Below are 16,148 nucleotides of genomic sequence, written 5' to 3'. Positions count from 1 at the left end.
CCTCTACAGTCCTTCCAACAAATATCCCAAGGTGAATTTATGGATTTGGTCAAAGCAAGCAGGCCTTCCAGTTGCCCTTCTGACCCTTGTCCACCACAATCTTCAAGAACATTATTTTATCTACTTCTGTTGCCACACCTGTAAGAAGAATCATCAACAACTCTTTAACTACAGGAAATTTTCCTGTAGACCTGAAAAAGGCATATATACAACCGTTTTTAAAGACAATAAACCCAGATCCGCAGGACCCCAACAACTACAGACCAACCTCAAATGGACCTTTCCTGGGCAAACTGATAGAAAGAGCAGCATTCGCCCAGATTTCACAATTCATTGAAGACAATTCTATACTTTCAGACTTCCAAACTGGATTCCACCCAGGAAGAGGCACTGAATTGGCACTCATAGCAATCTGGGTTGATCTTAAAAACAAAGGCCCTCATTCTGACCCTGGCGGTCCTAAACCGCCAGGGCCACGGGCAACGGAAGCACCGCCAACAGGCTGGCAGTGCTTCAGTGCCCATTCTGACCGCAGCGGTAAAGCCGCGGTCAGAAAAGGGGATCCGGCGGTTTCCCGCCGGATTTCCCCTGGGCCAGAGAATCCTCCATGGCAGCACTGCTTGCAGCGCCGCCATGGGGATTCCGACCCCCTTCTCGCCATCCTGTTCCTGGCGGTAAAACCCACCAGGAACAGGATGGTGGGAACGGGTGTCGTGGGGCCCCTGGGGGCCCCTGCACTGCCCATGCCACTGGCATGAGCAGTGCAGGGGCCCCCTAACAGGGCCCCACCATGATTTTCACTGTCTGCTATGCAGACAGTGAAAATCGCGACGGGTGCAATCCGCCGGCTCCATTCGGAGCCGGCTTCCTCGTTGCAGGGGCTTTACCGCTGGGCTGGCGGGCGATCTTCTGGCGATCGCCCGCCGGCCCAGCGGGAGAGTCAAAATTACCCCTGCGGTCTATTGACTGCGGTGCGGTCTTTTGGCGGTGCCCGCCGCCCGCCGGGCTCAGAATGAGCCCCAAAGTCAACCTCAATGGAGTTCCTGCACTACTTCTCTTGGACCTCTCGGCTGCCTTTGATACGGTTGACCATGACACCCTAATTCAAAGACTCCACGAAGCTGGCATACAAGGGACTGCTCTTGACTAGATTACTTCCTATCTTCAAAAAAGATCTAATATCATCTACTCTCCCCCCTTCTCATCCAAACCCTAACTCACATTAGCAGGGGTCCCCCAAGGATCAATCATCTCACCTTTGCTTTTCAACAGCTACATGATATCATTACCTTAATTGATCAATGATTTTCATCTCACATGCTACAACTATGCAGATGACACACAAATACTACTTAAATTAGAATGCCCCAAAAACATAGAAAACTCAGAAATCTTCAGTTGCCTCAGAGCCGTTGATCAGTGGATGACCTGGAGCCATCACAAACTAAATACCTCCAAAAGAGAAATACGCCTATGTGGTGACTGGAAAAGTTATGACTCTCTGTGCGTCTGGCCTGACGATCTCAGACAACCTCCTCAATTATCCAAGGAAGTTAAAAACCTTGGAATCACCATGGATTCCAAGTTAACTATGAATGCCCAAGTGGAAAAATTAGCACAAACAAGCTTCATCACCTTGAAGACTCTACAGCGCATCTTCCCCCACCTCGGATTTCCACACAAGGTGCAAGCTACTATCTCGCTTGTACTATCCAAACTGGATTATGCCAATGGCCTATACCATGGATCACCTTTATCTATTATGAAAAAACTACAACGTATTCAGAACTCCGCAGCCAGGCTACTATTACATGTAAAGCCGCAAGCCCACATCTCCCCTGCCTTGAGAGCACTACACTGGTTACCCATTGCCTGAAGATGTACTTTCAAGCTGCTTTGTATCACCCACAAAGCTATACATGGAACAGGACCGCTTTTTATCAGAAACAAAATAACCAAATACTTCCAACAAAGAAATCTCCGCTCAAGATTGGCACCCCGCCTTAGAACACCACCATACAAGAAAAAGACTATAGGTGATACATCCTTCTCCATTCAAGCAGCCAAACTATGGAGTTCATTACCCCCAACTATGAGAGCCACAGATAACTTTCTTGTCTTCCGAAAACTACTCAAGAGTTGGCTCTTTCCTTCATAACCACTATATTCAAACAACTATGGAGTGCATACGCCTATGTTGATAAATATTTTTTCTGATTATGTGTATATTTCTAGTTATGTATACTTCTTTAGAAAATATGTAGCGCTACTATGTCATAACAATAAAATACACACACACTCTTTAAACCTGTTTAACTAAGTATATTTACCCATGGTTCTAATTATGTATTGTATGTACATATATGTGTGCATATGTGTGTGTATTCATGTGTGTATGTATGTGTGTGTGTGTGTATATATATATATATGTATGTATGTGTGTATGTTGTTCTGTGCTTGGCATGTTCGTGGGTCATTGCATGACTTCTGGGTGGGTTGTTATACTAGATATCTATGAATCCCTGCTCTCATCTTATCACACTTATCTACTCATCATCATATGTCATGTCTCTATTAATCTATCCTCCATTCCCTCTCTGACTCATCCTAAATCCATTCTACTAATTTAATCTCCTAAATAACTCTGCCTAAGCTCTTCCCTCCGCTTCCACATCTACCTCACCAAACCTCACTCTACTACCATGACCTCCCAAACAACCCTACTAAATTCGCCCTCATTTATCTCACCCTGCTACTATGATCTCCCTAACCCTTCCACAGGATCTTCACTCCTCCATCCCCCTTTACTCATCCCAAGCCTTTGTGATGAGTAAATGAGGGATATACTCCCAATTAACACTTCTGGAGTTCTTTCCTCCTCCACCCCTCTATTACTCCAGTCAATCTAACTAACAAACTCTCATATCCATGGCTCAACTTAACTCATAATAATGCTAAAACTGTACTCATATTTCCCAATACTAATCCATCACTAATTCTTGTTGGGTTTCGGAGTAGCATGCTACTCGCCGAAAAGCGCTTTGACGCCTCGTCAGAGTTAGTAAGCGCTATATAAATACTATTACATTACAATACTATTACAATTACGAGGCTGGCGGTCATCAGATCGCCAGCCTCGCTGTGACGGTCTTACCGCCATGGACCCAGCAGTAAGGACCGCTGCATTACAATTTGTGCAGAAGCCATACTGACACAACGCCGTCTGGCCTGCCTGTGCAGTTGCACCAACGCAGCCGGCGGTGAGCACCTCCAGCCAGGTGGCTGGCTTCAGCCTGCCGGCCGGATTACAATCATGCAGACCATCAGGCTTTTTGTGGCGGTCAGCCCTCCACAAAAACCCTGGCGGTAACGCACCTATGCACACATGTCCTCACACCTCCATGCACCTCCCCGCCCGCCCACACACTTACAAACACCCCAATCGTACACATTCATCCAAACACCTTCACCCACACTCCTCCTGCAACGCATATATACCCTCACTCCCTCCTCCCCCTGCACTGCATACAAACACTTTAGCCCCCCTCCCCCTGCACCACATACATACACTCACCCGCTCTCCCTATTCACTCACACAAACATGCACCCCATTCCTGTCCACTTATGCAAACATATGCACATGCACACACGCACCAACACCAACACCCCCACCTCCCCATCCACAAACACTCACTCACCCCCTCCCCTTCACAATTGCTCACACACGCACCCCCATCCACAATAATTTACACCCCTACCCCCACCCTCTCCGCATTCATGCAGATCCCCACCCCCTCCACGCTCGCAAACATTAACACACTCCCCCTCCACATACCCACACTTGCACACATGAACCCCTACTCGCTCGCAGACTTGCATTCAGACACCCCCACTCACTCGCTCACAAACACGCACTTATACACCCCCATTCGCACACATATACACACACACACCACACACATGCACCCAACACCCCCCCTTACCTTTTCCGGCAAGCTGGTCGTCCGGGAGGGGATGGGTCCTGGCAGTTTTGCACTGTCAAAACTCTGTCTTGGTGGCGTGGCAGTGCTGGCAATGCACCGCCTCTTTGGAGTCGAACTTCCACCCATAAATGGGCGGAAGTCCTCCAACGACTCCTAATATGGCAGTCAGCAGACCGTAAGCACTGGTGGTCTGTTGGCTGCAGCGGCTTTCAGAAAGACCGCCAAAGCCGTAATGAGGGCCTGAGTCAGCAGACCAAACACTCTCCAAAGACTGGCCAAACCATTCTCTAACACCAACAACAACTCTCGCCAAAATCTTAAATTACAGATAAAGGAAAATGCGAGTCACTGTCACTGGGTATTTATAGTTAGCTCAGCGTTTCCATAGGAAATGTATTTCTTTTTTTGAGTTGCTGATAACTTTGGCACTGTTTGATGAATCTTAATGAAGCTTTCCCATTTGTTCATGGAAAGTTTCAGGTTGATCTGTTAAGCAGGGGCTGAGTTAAAAGGGGTGGAGGGGGTCCCAAATTTCAAAATGCCCATGCATTTTCCATAGACTTCTTTAAGAAGCACTATCACAAAAACTGCTGAAAGGAATTAAATCAGATTTGGTAGGACAGTAGATCTCGATCTGCAGACTGTGTCTATGTGATTTGATGTAAATCTGTGCAGTAGTGTTTGAGACATTGGATTAAAAACATTTGTATATCTGGACAACTGGATTTGAGGGATTTTCTTAAGAGTCCCTCAAATCCAATTAAAAAAAATGTAGCATTCTGATTGACCCTGGGAGCATTGTTTTCCTTGGGCCAACTCACTCCTGCTGGAGTCAGACTCCCACAGGAGCAAGTGCTCTGATTGGCTGCCAGCAATATCAGAAAATGTTGCTGCCAGCCACTACAGGGCTCGGGGTATTAGCCCCCTATCCTGAACTTAAAAAACAGTGATATAAGGGGGCAGAGTAGAGACACCCATCGCCCTAAACCCCATTAGGGGACCTAGAGGGACCTCCTCAAAGGGACCCCATCCTGGGCAAAAATTGAAAAAAATGGCAATTTCTGCTGCTATCTTTCAGGACTCACCGGAATAGTAATTTAAAAAAAAACTGCCGACCTTGGGCTACCCATCCACTGTAATCTAAATCCTATAAGAAACAATGGATTTAGCTTTCAGCGGACGGGATATCCATCATTCTTGTGATGGAGTAACCCCACTGCCAAAATCTTCATCAGGTCCTAAGTTGAACTAGAATTCTTCACTGCAACACTGATTAGTGGCTCCCCGATGAGGACGTTCCTTCCTCAAATACCACCTGCAGCTTTGCCCCACTGAACTTTACCTTCTCCGAAAAATGTTCTTGAAAAGTCCAAAGGTAAGCGCTGATGGGGCCCAATCAACTTCTTGTATCCACCTGCGTTCCATCACACTCAGCCATATTTTTTTACTTTGACCCAGTCTCACATGATTAGATGTCTACACTTGGTGCTTTGATCTTTTAGGCGCTACATTTTACTAAATCATTTACAAATTCATAACTCTGGTTCTACTGATTGGACTTTTCTCATTTTGGTGTTAAATAATTTATTAATATTTACTTATTTTATTTGGCGTTGGATTCTTCTTGTTTTGTGTTTTCCCCTTACTGCTGTTTGTGTGCTGCATAACTACTTTACACATTGCCACTATGTTAAGCCTGATTGCTTTTGGTGCCAAGCTATCCACTGTTAAGCACTGGTTAATTTAATGACTTTTTGTAGTTCACCCAGCCACAGATTGTGGCAGTCGCTTGACCCGGATCACACCCCATTCAGCTGACAACCCAATTTCATGCAATGTGTGAAAATACAATCATGAAATTGTGTATGTACATGGAATTGTAAATACAATCCTTTATATACACAAAGTCCAGTTGTTGTGTTTTATATACTAATGTTTATAGATAAAGAGTTTCAATCACACATCTTACATATGTACAGAATTCTTCCCCATATTTTGTATGGTTTATACTATGACCTCTACTAGCCATTTGTATTCTGTGATTGCCATATTTATTGGACACAGAAGCCCAATCACACAACTTTTACATAAATGTAGTTTTTAATCACACATCAATTCCATAAATCATTAGCTTATTCTTGGCATAGACAGTGAGTTGAATTACTATTTTTTGAATATGCAATTAAAATCACACGAAATTCACCAATGTCACAAATCATCCCTGTGAATTATCATTCATGCTGAAAGCCTCACATTGTTAAACACCAAATGCAAATGAACAATTCTGCAACAATGCTTCTATCCTATTATTGACAATGACCCTAAAGTTGGTGACAACTTAAAGCCCAATAGCTCGAATGATACCACATAAAACAATCCGAGAAAATCTCCCTTCTCCCATGTGAGTCCATAAAACCACCACCAAGACATCTTCTTCAAACTCAAGGAAATTTCCTCCCTCATTTACATTGTACCCTCAAAAGGCTTGAAGTTTGTATGGACATTTAGCCCTGCCCACAAATCATCTTGTGTACTAGTCAGACGGAAGAAGAAAAAAATGCAGATCCCTCATAATACTTCTCAAGAAAAATATGTTATGCCCAGCCATCACCAATAAGTAAAGACTCATTGCTGACTTCCCCATGATATCAAAATTCTGAAGCAAAAACACTATCACCCAAAACCAGGCACACTATGACAACCACAATCCTGTTGTACAATATCTGCACAGAATAGGAATCTGATCATGCATCCAAATCAGACCACCTCCTCTCATTTATTTATGCATGTTAATGCTATCCTCTTTCTTGTGTTACATTATTATGCTTGTACCCTTCTACTACTTGTGAGCTGCTTTAGAGATCTTATTATAAATAGCATTGTGTGTGATTATGTTATTGTCTGTGTGGATGAAGAAAGAATAAAGGAGAATTTCACATAACCAAATTCAAAGCTAGTATCAAAACCAATCTAGTCTATAAGTAGACAGCTAAGAATTTCATTCTATGGAGTAAAGAAAAATACATGGATACCAAAAGTATTATTATGGTTATCACAAACACAAATAACATTCAGTAGAAACCAGGTACAGAAGACGCTACATGCAGAGTTTATATATTGGTAAACATAAACACAAAAATTAGACATGTAAGAAGACAAGAACTTTGCGAATGTTTTCAGGGTTCTAGGAAGACAGGATACACAATCGAGATTGTGACAATCAGGCCTTTTGACCATTGGTGTCCTGAACGTCACCTTACTCTTAAAAACCTAAGTACCAAACACACCCCTTTGCACTTTACCCTCATAGCAGCATAGTCAGGTGAACAAAGGCTTACTCAAGGAGGTGGTTTTAGGTTTCAGACTCAACAAACCATTCAATATCAACCATTAAATATCTCAAAGTCAATTTACAGTGCTTCTGCTTCAGAAAGAAAAATACTTTTCATAGGAAACAAAAAGGTGATGGCTGAAATTCCTGAATTAATCTTATCCACTGGTATTTACTAGGGGACATATTCCTGTACATAATTTCTTTGTCACTTAAAACAGAAACCAATCAAATGCAATTCAGCCTTTGTACTGCTCCAGCAGGAAATGTTAAGCCTAAACTACTGGATAGGTACCCTCCCAACCTGAGCACAAGCATATCCCAGGCAGTTTTAGGGTATCTGGGCTTCTTCCGTAGGGTGCAGCTTGATTTGAGTGGCACAATATGCACAGGACCCATTTCTAGGCACATGCCCTGTGCGTATGGTGTCACACTGATAAAAAACAAGCAAAAAACAGAGGGGTAGAATGGTTGAATTACTTTCAGCCACAGGTAACTACTCAGCTGCATTTCATTCTATCATTTTATTGCCCACCATGCCATATTAGATAGGAGCCAGCCATATGAAAGTCAGTCTTTGTCTTGTTGCAATAGGAACAGTCCAGCCCAATCTGCCAGGCCTAGTCCGCTATGAACTGAAATACAGCAAACCCAGGCTACCTTTGGCCTATTGGGAACTCATCAGTTGGGTGCATTTTGGTTCCAGTGGCACAGTGAGGATGGGACCCAAGTTTGGGCACACCAGTTGCATTTAGGGTGTTGTACTGAGAAAAACCAAAAAGTGAGTGGTCGTGGGTTGCTTGTGTACCCTTTTGAAGGTGGCCTTGCTTGGCAGTTCGGGATAGAACATTCATTGAGGATCTGGGTCAGCACTGATTTGCGTAAGGAGACTTTGTATAGAGTGCACAGTCGGGCTGAAAACAGTGGACTGGATTTTGTCACAAGCGATCTTCACTTGCTCAGATTCCTTCTAGCACTTCTTACATCACCTTGTTGTTTGTTGCAGTTGATGCCCTAAATGAGATGTGTATGACCAGATGTGGGTCCCAAGGTCACTGTGTCCTCAAATTAATCTAACTTGTTTCTTCAAAATTTACAACATTAATGGCATTCAGCAAGTTTTTTAATCTAATGTTATGAACACATTTGATCCTAGCTTTCATTCAAGAAGTAGGATTATATCAAAGCATTATATAAATACTATTTAGCTCAAACAGGAATTTGAAAAGGAATGTGAGTACACCTTTATTGTTTACTGTGTTTTCCTTTATAAACATTTCCTTTTATAAAAGAATATAATCTGGTTCTGTCTTCTTGAGTAAATATTTGAATTTTCTGGGATTTTTTTTATCGTGTTCCTTACCTGAGCGTGTGATGTTTTTACCATGTTACTTTCAATTTTGATTATGCTAAAAGCTGACTTTTTCCTAGAATATCTTGTGATCTCTCATTTAGTACTTTAAAAAATGTTTCTTTCAATTAAATCACAAACAAACTCTGCCATATGTTCATGAAGGACATACAGTATCTCATACTTTTATGGTTACCAAGTAATACCTTGTGACAGTGAGAAGGTAAATATTCCTGACTGTAGACTGAAGAGGATACTCACATTGGACATCTATGTCCATTGATGAAGACTTTGTTGTTCCAAAAGAATTACTAGCTTCGCACAAATACTTTCCAGAATCCTTTGCAGAAACCCGTTTGATGTTGAATAGCTGCCCTTTCTGCTTAGATCGTGTATCACCTTCCTTAAACCAGTTATATTCACTGACAGGTGGATTGCTGCTGATCACAAGACACTTTAAAGTCAGACTCTCGCCTTCTTTAATTGTTTGGGCTTTCCCTTCCAAGGAAATTTCAACATGCTTCGGAGTATCTGAAATAAAATCAAGCAATATGAGATGCACATGAGAAATGTGGACCTAGTAATCCTTGTGCCTTAGCTAACCAAAGACAGATTAACATTCTAGTGTCCAAATTAAAGTCTCCTGAAAGCAAGTCAATTGTCAGAACACAGTACAGTTCCCTCAAGGTCAGCAAAGGTATAGGTTCTTTGAAATTAACTATTTAATCTAAGAGAGCAGGGTCATTTGATCAGAGGAGGTCTGTGGGTGATGAAACAAGACAGCCACTGGAGTATTGTTCTAAATAACAAATGATTGTCTGCAAATTATTCACAAAATAAAAACCATATATAGCTACAGCATTCATGGATTCTGAGAGTTCATATGTTGATGCTGAACCAAAGCTCCTCCCAGCCTCTTGATCAGATCAAGTCACATGGAAGACGTTTAACTGATACAATTGGACGGTGAAGAATTACAGTATGAACAACTTTGATGTAATGATCAGTTAGTGGTGTTTCCATTTTTCTTCTCTGCTTGTTTGTCCCAACATCAGCAGTCACCACTAGGTAGTTATAGTTAGGGCTGCTTCCCAAAGATAGAGTGTTTTTTGGTTTGCTAATAACTTTGACACTCTCACAGGAGGATTGCAGGACTCTCTCAAGCCCAACTCTCAAAATAGACAATTAGTTTTGAACTAAAACCAGTCACAAAAAGTCTATGAAAATGCACAGGGGTTTTGCATTTTGGGGACCTCCTTTTTTCTTAGGTCCCCGTTTGACAGATCACCCCAAAACATTCCAGGAAGGAGCAGAGGTGGAAAGTTTTGTGAATATTCTTCAAACAGTGCCAACGTTATTAGCAAACAAAAAAATGCATTTCTTATGGAAACTACGTCCTAACTATTACTACCTACTTGTATATATTCCACAGTTCCATCAACCTCCTGCAAGGTAGAAAAGATAGGCCACACCAGCCAGCGCATCTTCAGCACCTACTTTACTGCAGAAGAAAAACAAAGATGCGTTTGAACCCCATATTCTACCTGAGATATATCTGTTGTTTTGGCAGCAAGAAACTGTGAACCAGCATGTCCTTCAAATTCAAGTGCAGGTGTTGAACCAAATGGCAATTTAAACCACAAGCAACAAGTAAACCTACTAGAGAGACTGTGATGAAAGGAGGTTAATGGTTGGTTGGAGACTGCCTTGCTACAAAAGTACCTGGATGTGGGGCACATACTTCACGAACTGCGTATCTTTATTATCCCCACTTTATTAAACCCTAAGCCCCAATTGCTCAATGAGTGGGCGGTGAACTCTAAAATGTGTTTGCAGGGCATGTTGAGAATATTAACTTAGCACACCTAAGAAGAACACAGAAGAAGTGACAACTCAAATCAACAAACTGAAGAAACCCTACAATCAATGGATAAAAAAGTTGGGAGTACAGATCTGGGGTCAAATGAGGATTTGGCACCAGTTCCTTCAAATAAAATATCCTTTTACAACAGCTTCTGGCTCCTCCAACACGACAACACAACAACGAACAGTAGTACAAAAACACGCAATGGATTGTCAAAGGTGAAAAAAAAAAAAACACAAAAAAACACTGACAACACAGAAAAAGGCAGCTGAACCATCATGGGGACCAGAGGAGGAGGACAGATAAAGCAGTAATGGAACAATAGGAAAAATTAACAGTAATTACCCTTTCTCCGTGGGTATGAACTGAGGTTGAGATTGGCACTCTCCGTTTGCCCTGATGTCTCAAAAGGCTATGCCCAAATGTGTGTAGAATCTGTTTAATTTCACTCAAAAGCTAAAACTAGCTAAATAACATGCTATGAAAAAGGATACTGTTCAAACTGCAAATACCTTTCAAGTGGAACTTTTAAATGTATTACTGTTGACATCAAATTGTTGTATTCTCATCATGAACTAAGCAGTAAAATAAAAATGGATGTAACTAGTAATGTTATTGATCCCTTTGACCCCACACTGGTGATAGTGATCTCAAAAGAATTTGGGGTATATACAGATCTAACTGTCATCAGTGATGTCATCAATGATGTCACTGACTATGTCATGAATAATGTAATATGTGAGGTCATAAGCAGTGCATTGTGGGGTGTAAGTTATAGCTGGGTACAGTGACTATAACTGTTGTGTTTGTACATTTGAAACGTCAGACTAACTACAACGTCCTTGTAACACCATTGATGTTTTTTCAGTGATTTTCTAAGGTGTTGTTTTAATTCTCTTTCCTAACTGTAATGTCCCTGTAACACATGTTTTTTTCAGTGAATTTCTATGGTTTTTTTAAAATGCAATGAAGGGGTTGGCTACAAGACCTGGCCTGCAACCAGACCCTGTTGCCACCCCCCCAAAATGGTTCAAACCACACGTAATAAAGAAAAGCATGGAGTTCACTATAAAAAACAAGCATTTTCAATGCAACGGGTCTCGCATTTGTTCGAGTTAGAGCTATTAGCGTTGTAAAGCAAAAAATGCATCGCGCTGCGTGGAAAATAAACAGATAAAGTAGTCCGAACACCAAGCTGAAAACATCGAACTTCGTATGTTTTTGGTACTTTACCGGTGCTGTTTAGATGGGCTAAACACCGGAAAAGGCATGACGTATGCATGCCTTTCACAAATGAAAGCAAGCGGATTTTAAAAGGCTAGCCCACGAACCAATGAAAGAAGTGACTGACGTGTCATGGGCGTGGTTTCAAGCCCAAAGAGATATAACAGAATGGATGAGCACTTTGTGCTCGCCCATAAAAACGAAGACCAGAGCTACTGTTCTCTGCTGGGGATGACAGAATGTCTTTTTTTTTATTTTTAAAGTTGAACAACCAGGTTGAAATTGCTACAAAACACAACCTACAGCTATGATCCTCTTGTTGAAATCCATACATCTCCAGCATGATGTTACTGACCACATCAGCACTAAAGAAAACGTTGAAAGTTTCAGGCAACTAAAATCATGAGCAGGTTATCTCCCCCACTAATGACCTGCTTCTAAAGTAGTGCTCGAAAGTGGTTTTATGACACATAGGATAAAATGTTCCATTCCCAAAATGTTAACACGATATTGCATTTCGGGAGCTGTAGTCAGGTGGAACGTTGTGCCCTCGGTGACATGTCGCCATCTGGCGGCACTGCTGTTGCTAATTTGACATTCAAACGACTGACCCCTGAGAGATGTGAGAAGGCCATTCAAGCTTGTTCTTTTCTTCGCAGTCTGCGGCTTGTTATTTTGTGTGCCTCACAAGCCCCTCACGACATCATAACAAAGGCAGCTTTTCAGGCATCAAATCTAGTTTAAAACTACGAGTGGCCACATGAGATGAGGCACCTCGCTCCCCCTCACCTCCCACCTACACATATAATTGATTCTGATTTTTCAATGAAAAACACATACGATTTCACAAAGATTTTAAACATTTAGAAAATTGCATGCAGTTTTTTAAATTGAACATTTCTTGCATTTGAAAAAATTCCCGTTTTTGTAACTCTTAACAGGGCCAACATTTCTGCAACTGACATAAGTGAACAAATCCGCGGGCTCCGATTAAAGTCCTAATTAACTGACTGTAATGGCAGAATACGTAGTTGCAGAATGAACAGTGAAAGGGCACCTGCATTAAAACTATAATCATGGAAGCAGCCCAGCCAGTAAACCCTTTCTTCAATCCAATATGCCAATGTGCACACAAAGAATGTGCTCCCATGGGTATAAACTTAAAAAAATGGACACGGGGCAAGTTGATGAGTAGAGGGAGTCAAGTCACTATCATCAAATCGGAAGCGTAAGGAAAGCCGAGGTTCTGCGTAAGGATGCACAGTTTGCCTTTTTTCAACCAAATTGAATACACAATTCCTGAATTTCGGCTTCTTTTTTAAGGATCTGTGCTGCCTCGAATATTTGTGCTGCAGAGTTCGATCATTTACAAGCAGCGGCATAGTTAGGTCTCCTACACACACCTTTGTTTACTCACCAGTACTGCCCCAGATAAGATTTATAGCTCTGCCCCTTTCTACCCTACAAACCCTAGTAAACTGAAGTCATGCTTTTTCAAACAGCGCTGCTAGCGCTCCTTTTAGCCATTATAACGAAAACATTCACCCAGTTCGGGCCTGCTCCTGGAGCCAGGTCGTGCAGGGGAAAAACTTGCCGAGCCTCACAAACCCAGCTTCCTGTCAAGACTATGGCACAGAGAATGCTCGTGAACAAAGCACTCCGGCTTGGAAAATAGAAATGAACAAAAAGTTAAAATATTATGCAAAGCGCTCAACTTCTGCCAAGCGAGATCACGCTGCGAAAACAGAGAAAAAGTAGTCCATGAGCCAGACAGAAAACAGCGAGCCTCGCATGTTTTCTGTACTTGGTCGATGCGCTCAACGAGGGTTGACCACCGGAAAAGGAAAAGGCATGACGTGTGCATGCCTTCCACTAATGAAAGCAAACAGATTCTAACAGGCAAGTCCACGAACTAATGAAAGACACTGACGTGACGTGGACGGGGCTCCGAGCCCTTTTTAATTCCTAAAGCGTCTCGCTAGCGAAACGCATGCGCAAGCGCATGCGACGCAGGCTCTACCCTAATTAGTAAACAAAAGCAAGTATGATTTAATGCAGTCATTGCATTGAATCACGGGCTATGATTAAGACCGAGAGGTTGAAGTGCGTTAGCTGCGAGAGATGCTTGTGAACTTATGAAGAATTAAACAACTTTGTTGTGTTTCAAAGGAAATCTGGAGTGCTGGTCATTTCTTTCAACGACTGTTTGAAAGATAAATGGTGGATATATATATATTACCTAGTGGCAGTCGCCACTAGGCTGTTATAGGTAGGATTATGTTTCTATACCAAAAGCTTTTTTTTTACCTGCCTATATCTTTGGTACCGTTGGACGAATCTGCACGAAACCTTCTCATAAAATGTGCTATTCCCGTCAGCTGCTACCTGGAAAGTTTCGAGATGATCCGTCCAGGGGGATGGAAAAAAAGGGGGGGTCCCTAAACACATTTTCCCCATTCATTTTTCCCTAGGGATTTTGAACAGCGATAGCACAAAAACTACTGGACGGAATTACACTAAAATTGTCAGGAAGGTAGGTCCCGGTCCAGAAAGAGTGCTTTTATGTTTTGGTGTGAGTCTATTTAGTAGTTTATGAGACATTAAGGGGAAAACAAATTTGTATATCTAGGGACGCGAAGGATTCGCGACCCCCAATGATCTCGTTCAAAGATCCGATTGGCCAATAACACTTCAGCAACAGAAGCTGTTGACATGTTGTCAGCCTTCTAGCCATCTGGGTCAACACTATATTTGAATTGGGGGGAGGGCTGCGTGGCCCCCCGCTGCCCTGGGGACCACAACCCCCGGGGCAAATGTTTATAAAACAAAAAGGGGTCCCTATGAGACTCCTGCACCCCAGGAGACCACCACCCCCCAGGGCTAAGTTCTCGTTGGATGGGGGCCGTTTCGTGGAGCCATAGATGGCCCTGGGGACCACCACCACCAGGGCCGGTTCCTGTTATGTCCTGGGGGTAAAAATTATATTTGTTTAAAAAATATAAAATACATTTTTCTGTTAAATCCACCAAAAACACTGATGTATGCACTCACACCCAGACAGACAATCTAACAGCCACTCTCATCCCCAGATACACCCTCCAACAGCTATTCTCACACACATAGAAGCTGTGGCTAACTTTGAAAGGACTGTGCACAGCAAGGGTTTGAGTGGTTGGGGGTTGTTAGCCGCAGGGTCTGGCTGCAGGCCAGGTCTTGAGGACAACCTCCCCTGCACATGGGTGAAGGATGTGCACGGTTGGCTACTTATAGGGGGTTGGCCTCAGGGTCTGGCCAAAGGCCAAGCCCTGTGGCCAACCGCCACCTCGCACAGCCAAAGGCCGGCTTCGGTACTGGTTGGATTAACATATAGTAATAAAAATTACTATGGCCCTCATTACAAACTTGGCAGTCTTTTTGGAAAACCACTGTGCTGACGTCTGCCTAAAGACCTTTAGTGTTGGTGGTACCCGACCCCCGTATTACGAGTCACATACTGAAGACCACCTAAAAACAGTCACAAATCTGAGACCGCCAGGCCGACCAAGGGTGAGAGAGAAGCGGCCCCACCACCAGCCCCACCCAGCCGACAACATCCCGCCATCCATATTACGACCCACAAATCAGCACAGTGGTCATTGTACAGCGGAAAACCATTGGCGGTGCAACCACCATGCTCAAATTGTCACCTCCACCAGAACCCAGCACCACATTGGACAGTATTAATACACCACACCTGACACACATACCCACACTACATACACCCACCACTATAAAACACCCCCCACACAACCCACAATCCTTTGCAGCCACAGCCACAGGCAGACAGTGAGGAGCCACAAACCCATCATCTACCACTAATACTCCATGGGCACATAAACACTACACAACTGCACCATCAACACCATACACACATCACAACTGCACACAAACACCACAACACACCAGCACACAAAACTAAGCACCCCCAGCCCCCATCAAGTCCCAAACACCCCACCCTTGCACACAACACCCCCCAAACCATATCACAACCACCATGTTCCCTCAAAAGCACCCATGATTCACAGAAGAATAGTTGAGGGTCATGGTAGATGAAATCGTCAGTGTAGAGTCACAACTGTTGGGAGCATATGTCCAGCAAACGTCCATAGCCAGGAAAATGGAGTTATGGCGGAGGATAGTTGACAGGGTAAACTCAGTAGGCACCCATCCACGCACAAGGGAGGACATCATGAAGAGGTGGAATGACCTCACGGGAAGGTGTGTTCCATGGCTTCACAACACCAGTTTGCCATGAACAAGACTGGCTGTGGACCCCCAGCTCCTCCCCCAGAGTTCACATCGTGGGAGGTGAGGTCCTGGACATCATGCATCCAGAGGGCCTGACTGGAATAACCG

The 16,148-nt window shown here is 43.2% G+C and overlaps 1 protein-coding gene across 1 annotated transcript in view; it reads right to left on the bottom strand.

Annotated features, from left to right (window-relative positions):
• LOC138246526 (B-cell receptor CD22-like) overlaps positions 1-16,148 on the bottom strand; it is a 498,077-nt gene that overhangs the window by 291,448 nt on the left and 190,481 nt on the right. Inside the window, exon 5 of the mRNA XM_069201182.1 lies at positions 8,927-9,196. Coding sequence (XP_069057283.1) covers positions 8,927-9,196 — 270 coding nt within the window. The remainder of the gene's footprint in view (positions 1-8,926; positions 9,197-16,148) is intronic.

The sequence above is a fragment of the Pleurodeles waltl genome, chromosome 7, assembly GCF_031143425.1.
Source record: "Pleurodeles waltl isolate 20211129_DDA chromosome 7, aPleWal1.hap1.20221129, whole genome shotgun sequence".
NCBI lineage: Eukaryota > Metazoa > Chordata > Amphibia > Caudata > Salamandridae > Pleurodeles > Pleurodeles waltl.
This window is presented reverse-complemented; position numbering and strand designations above follow the sequence as displayed.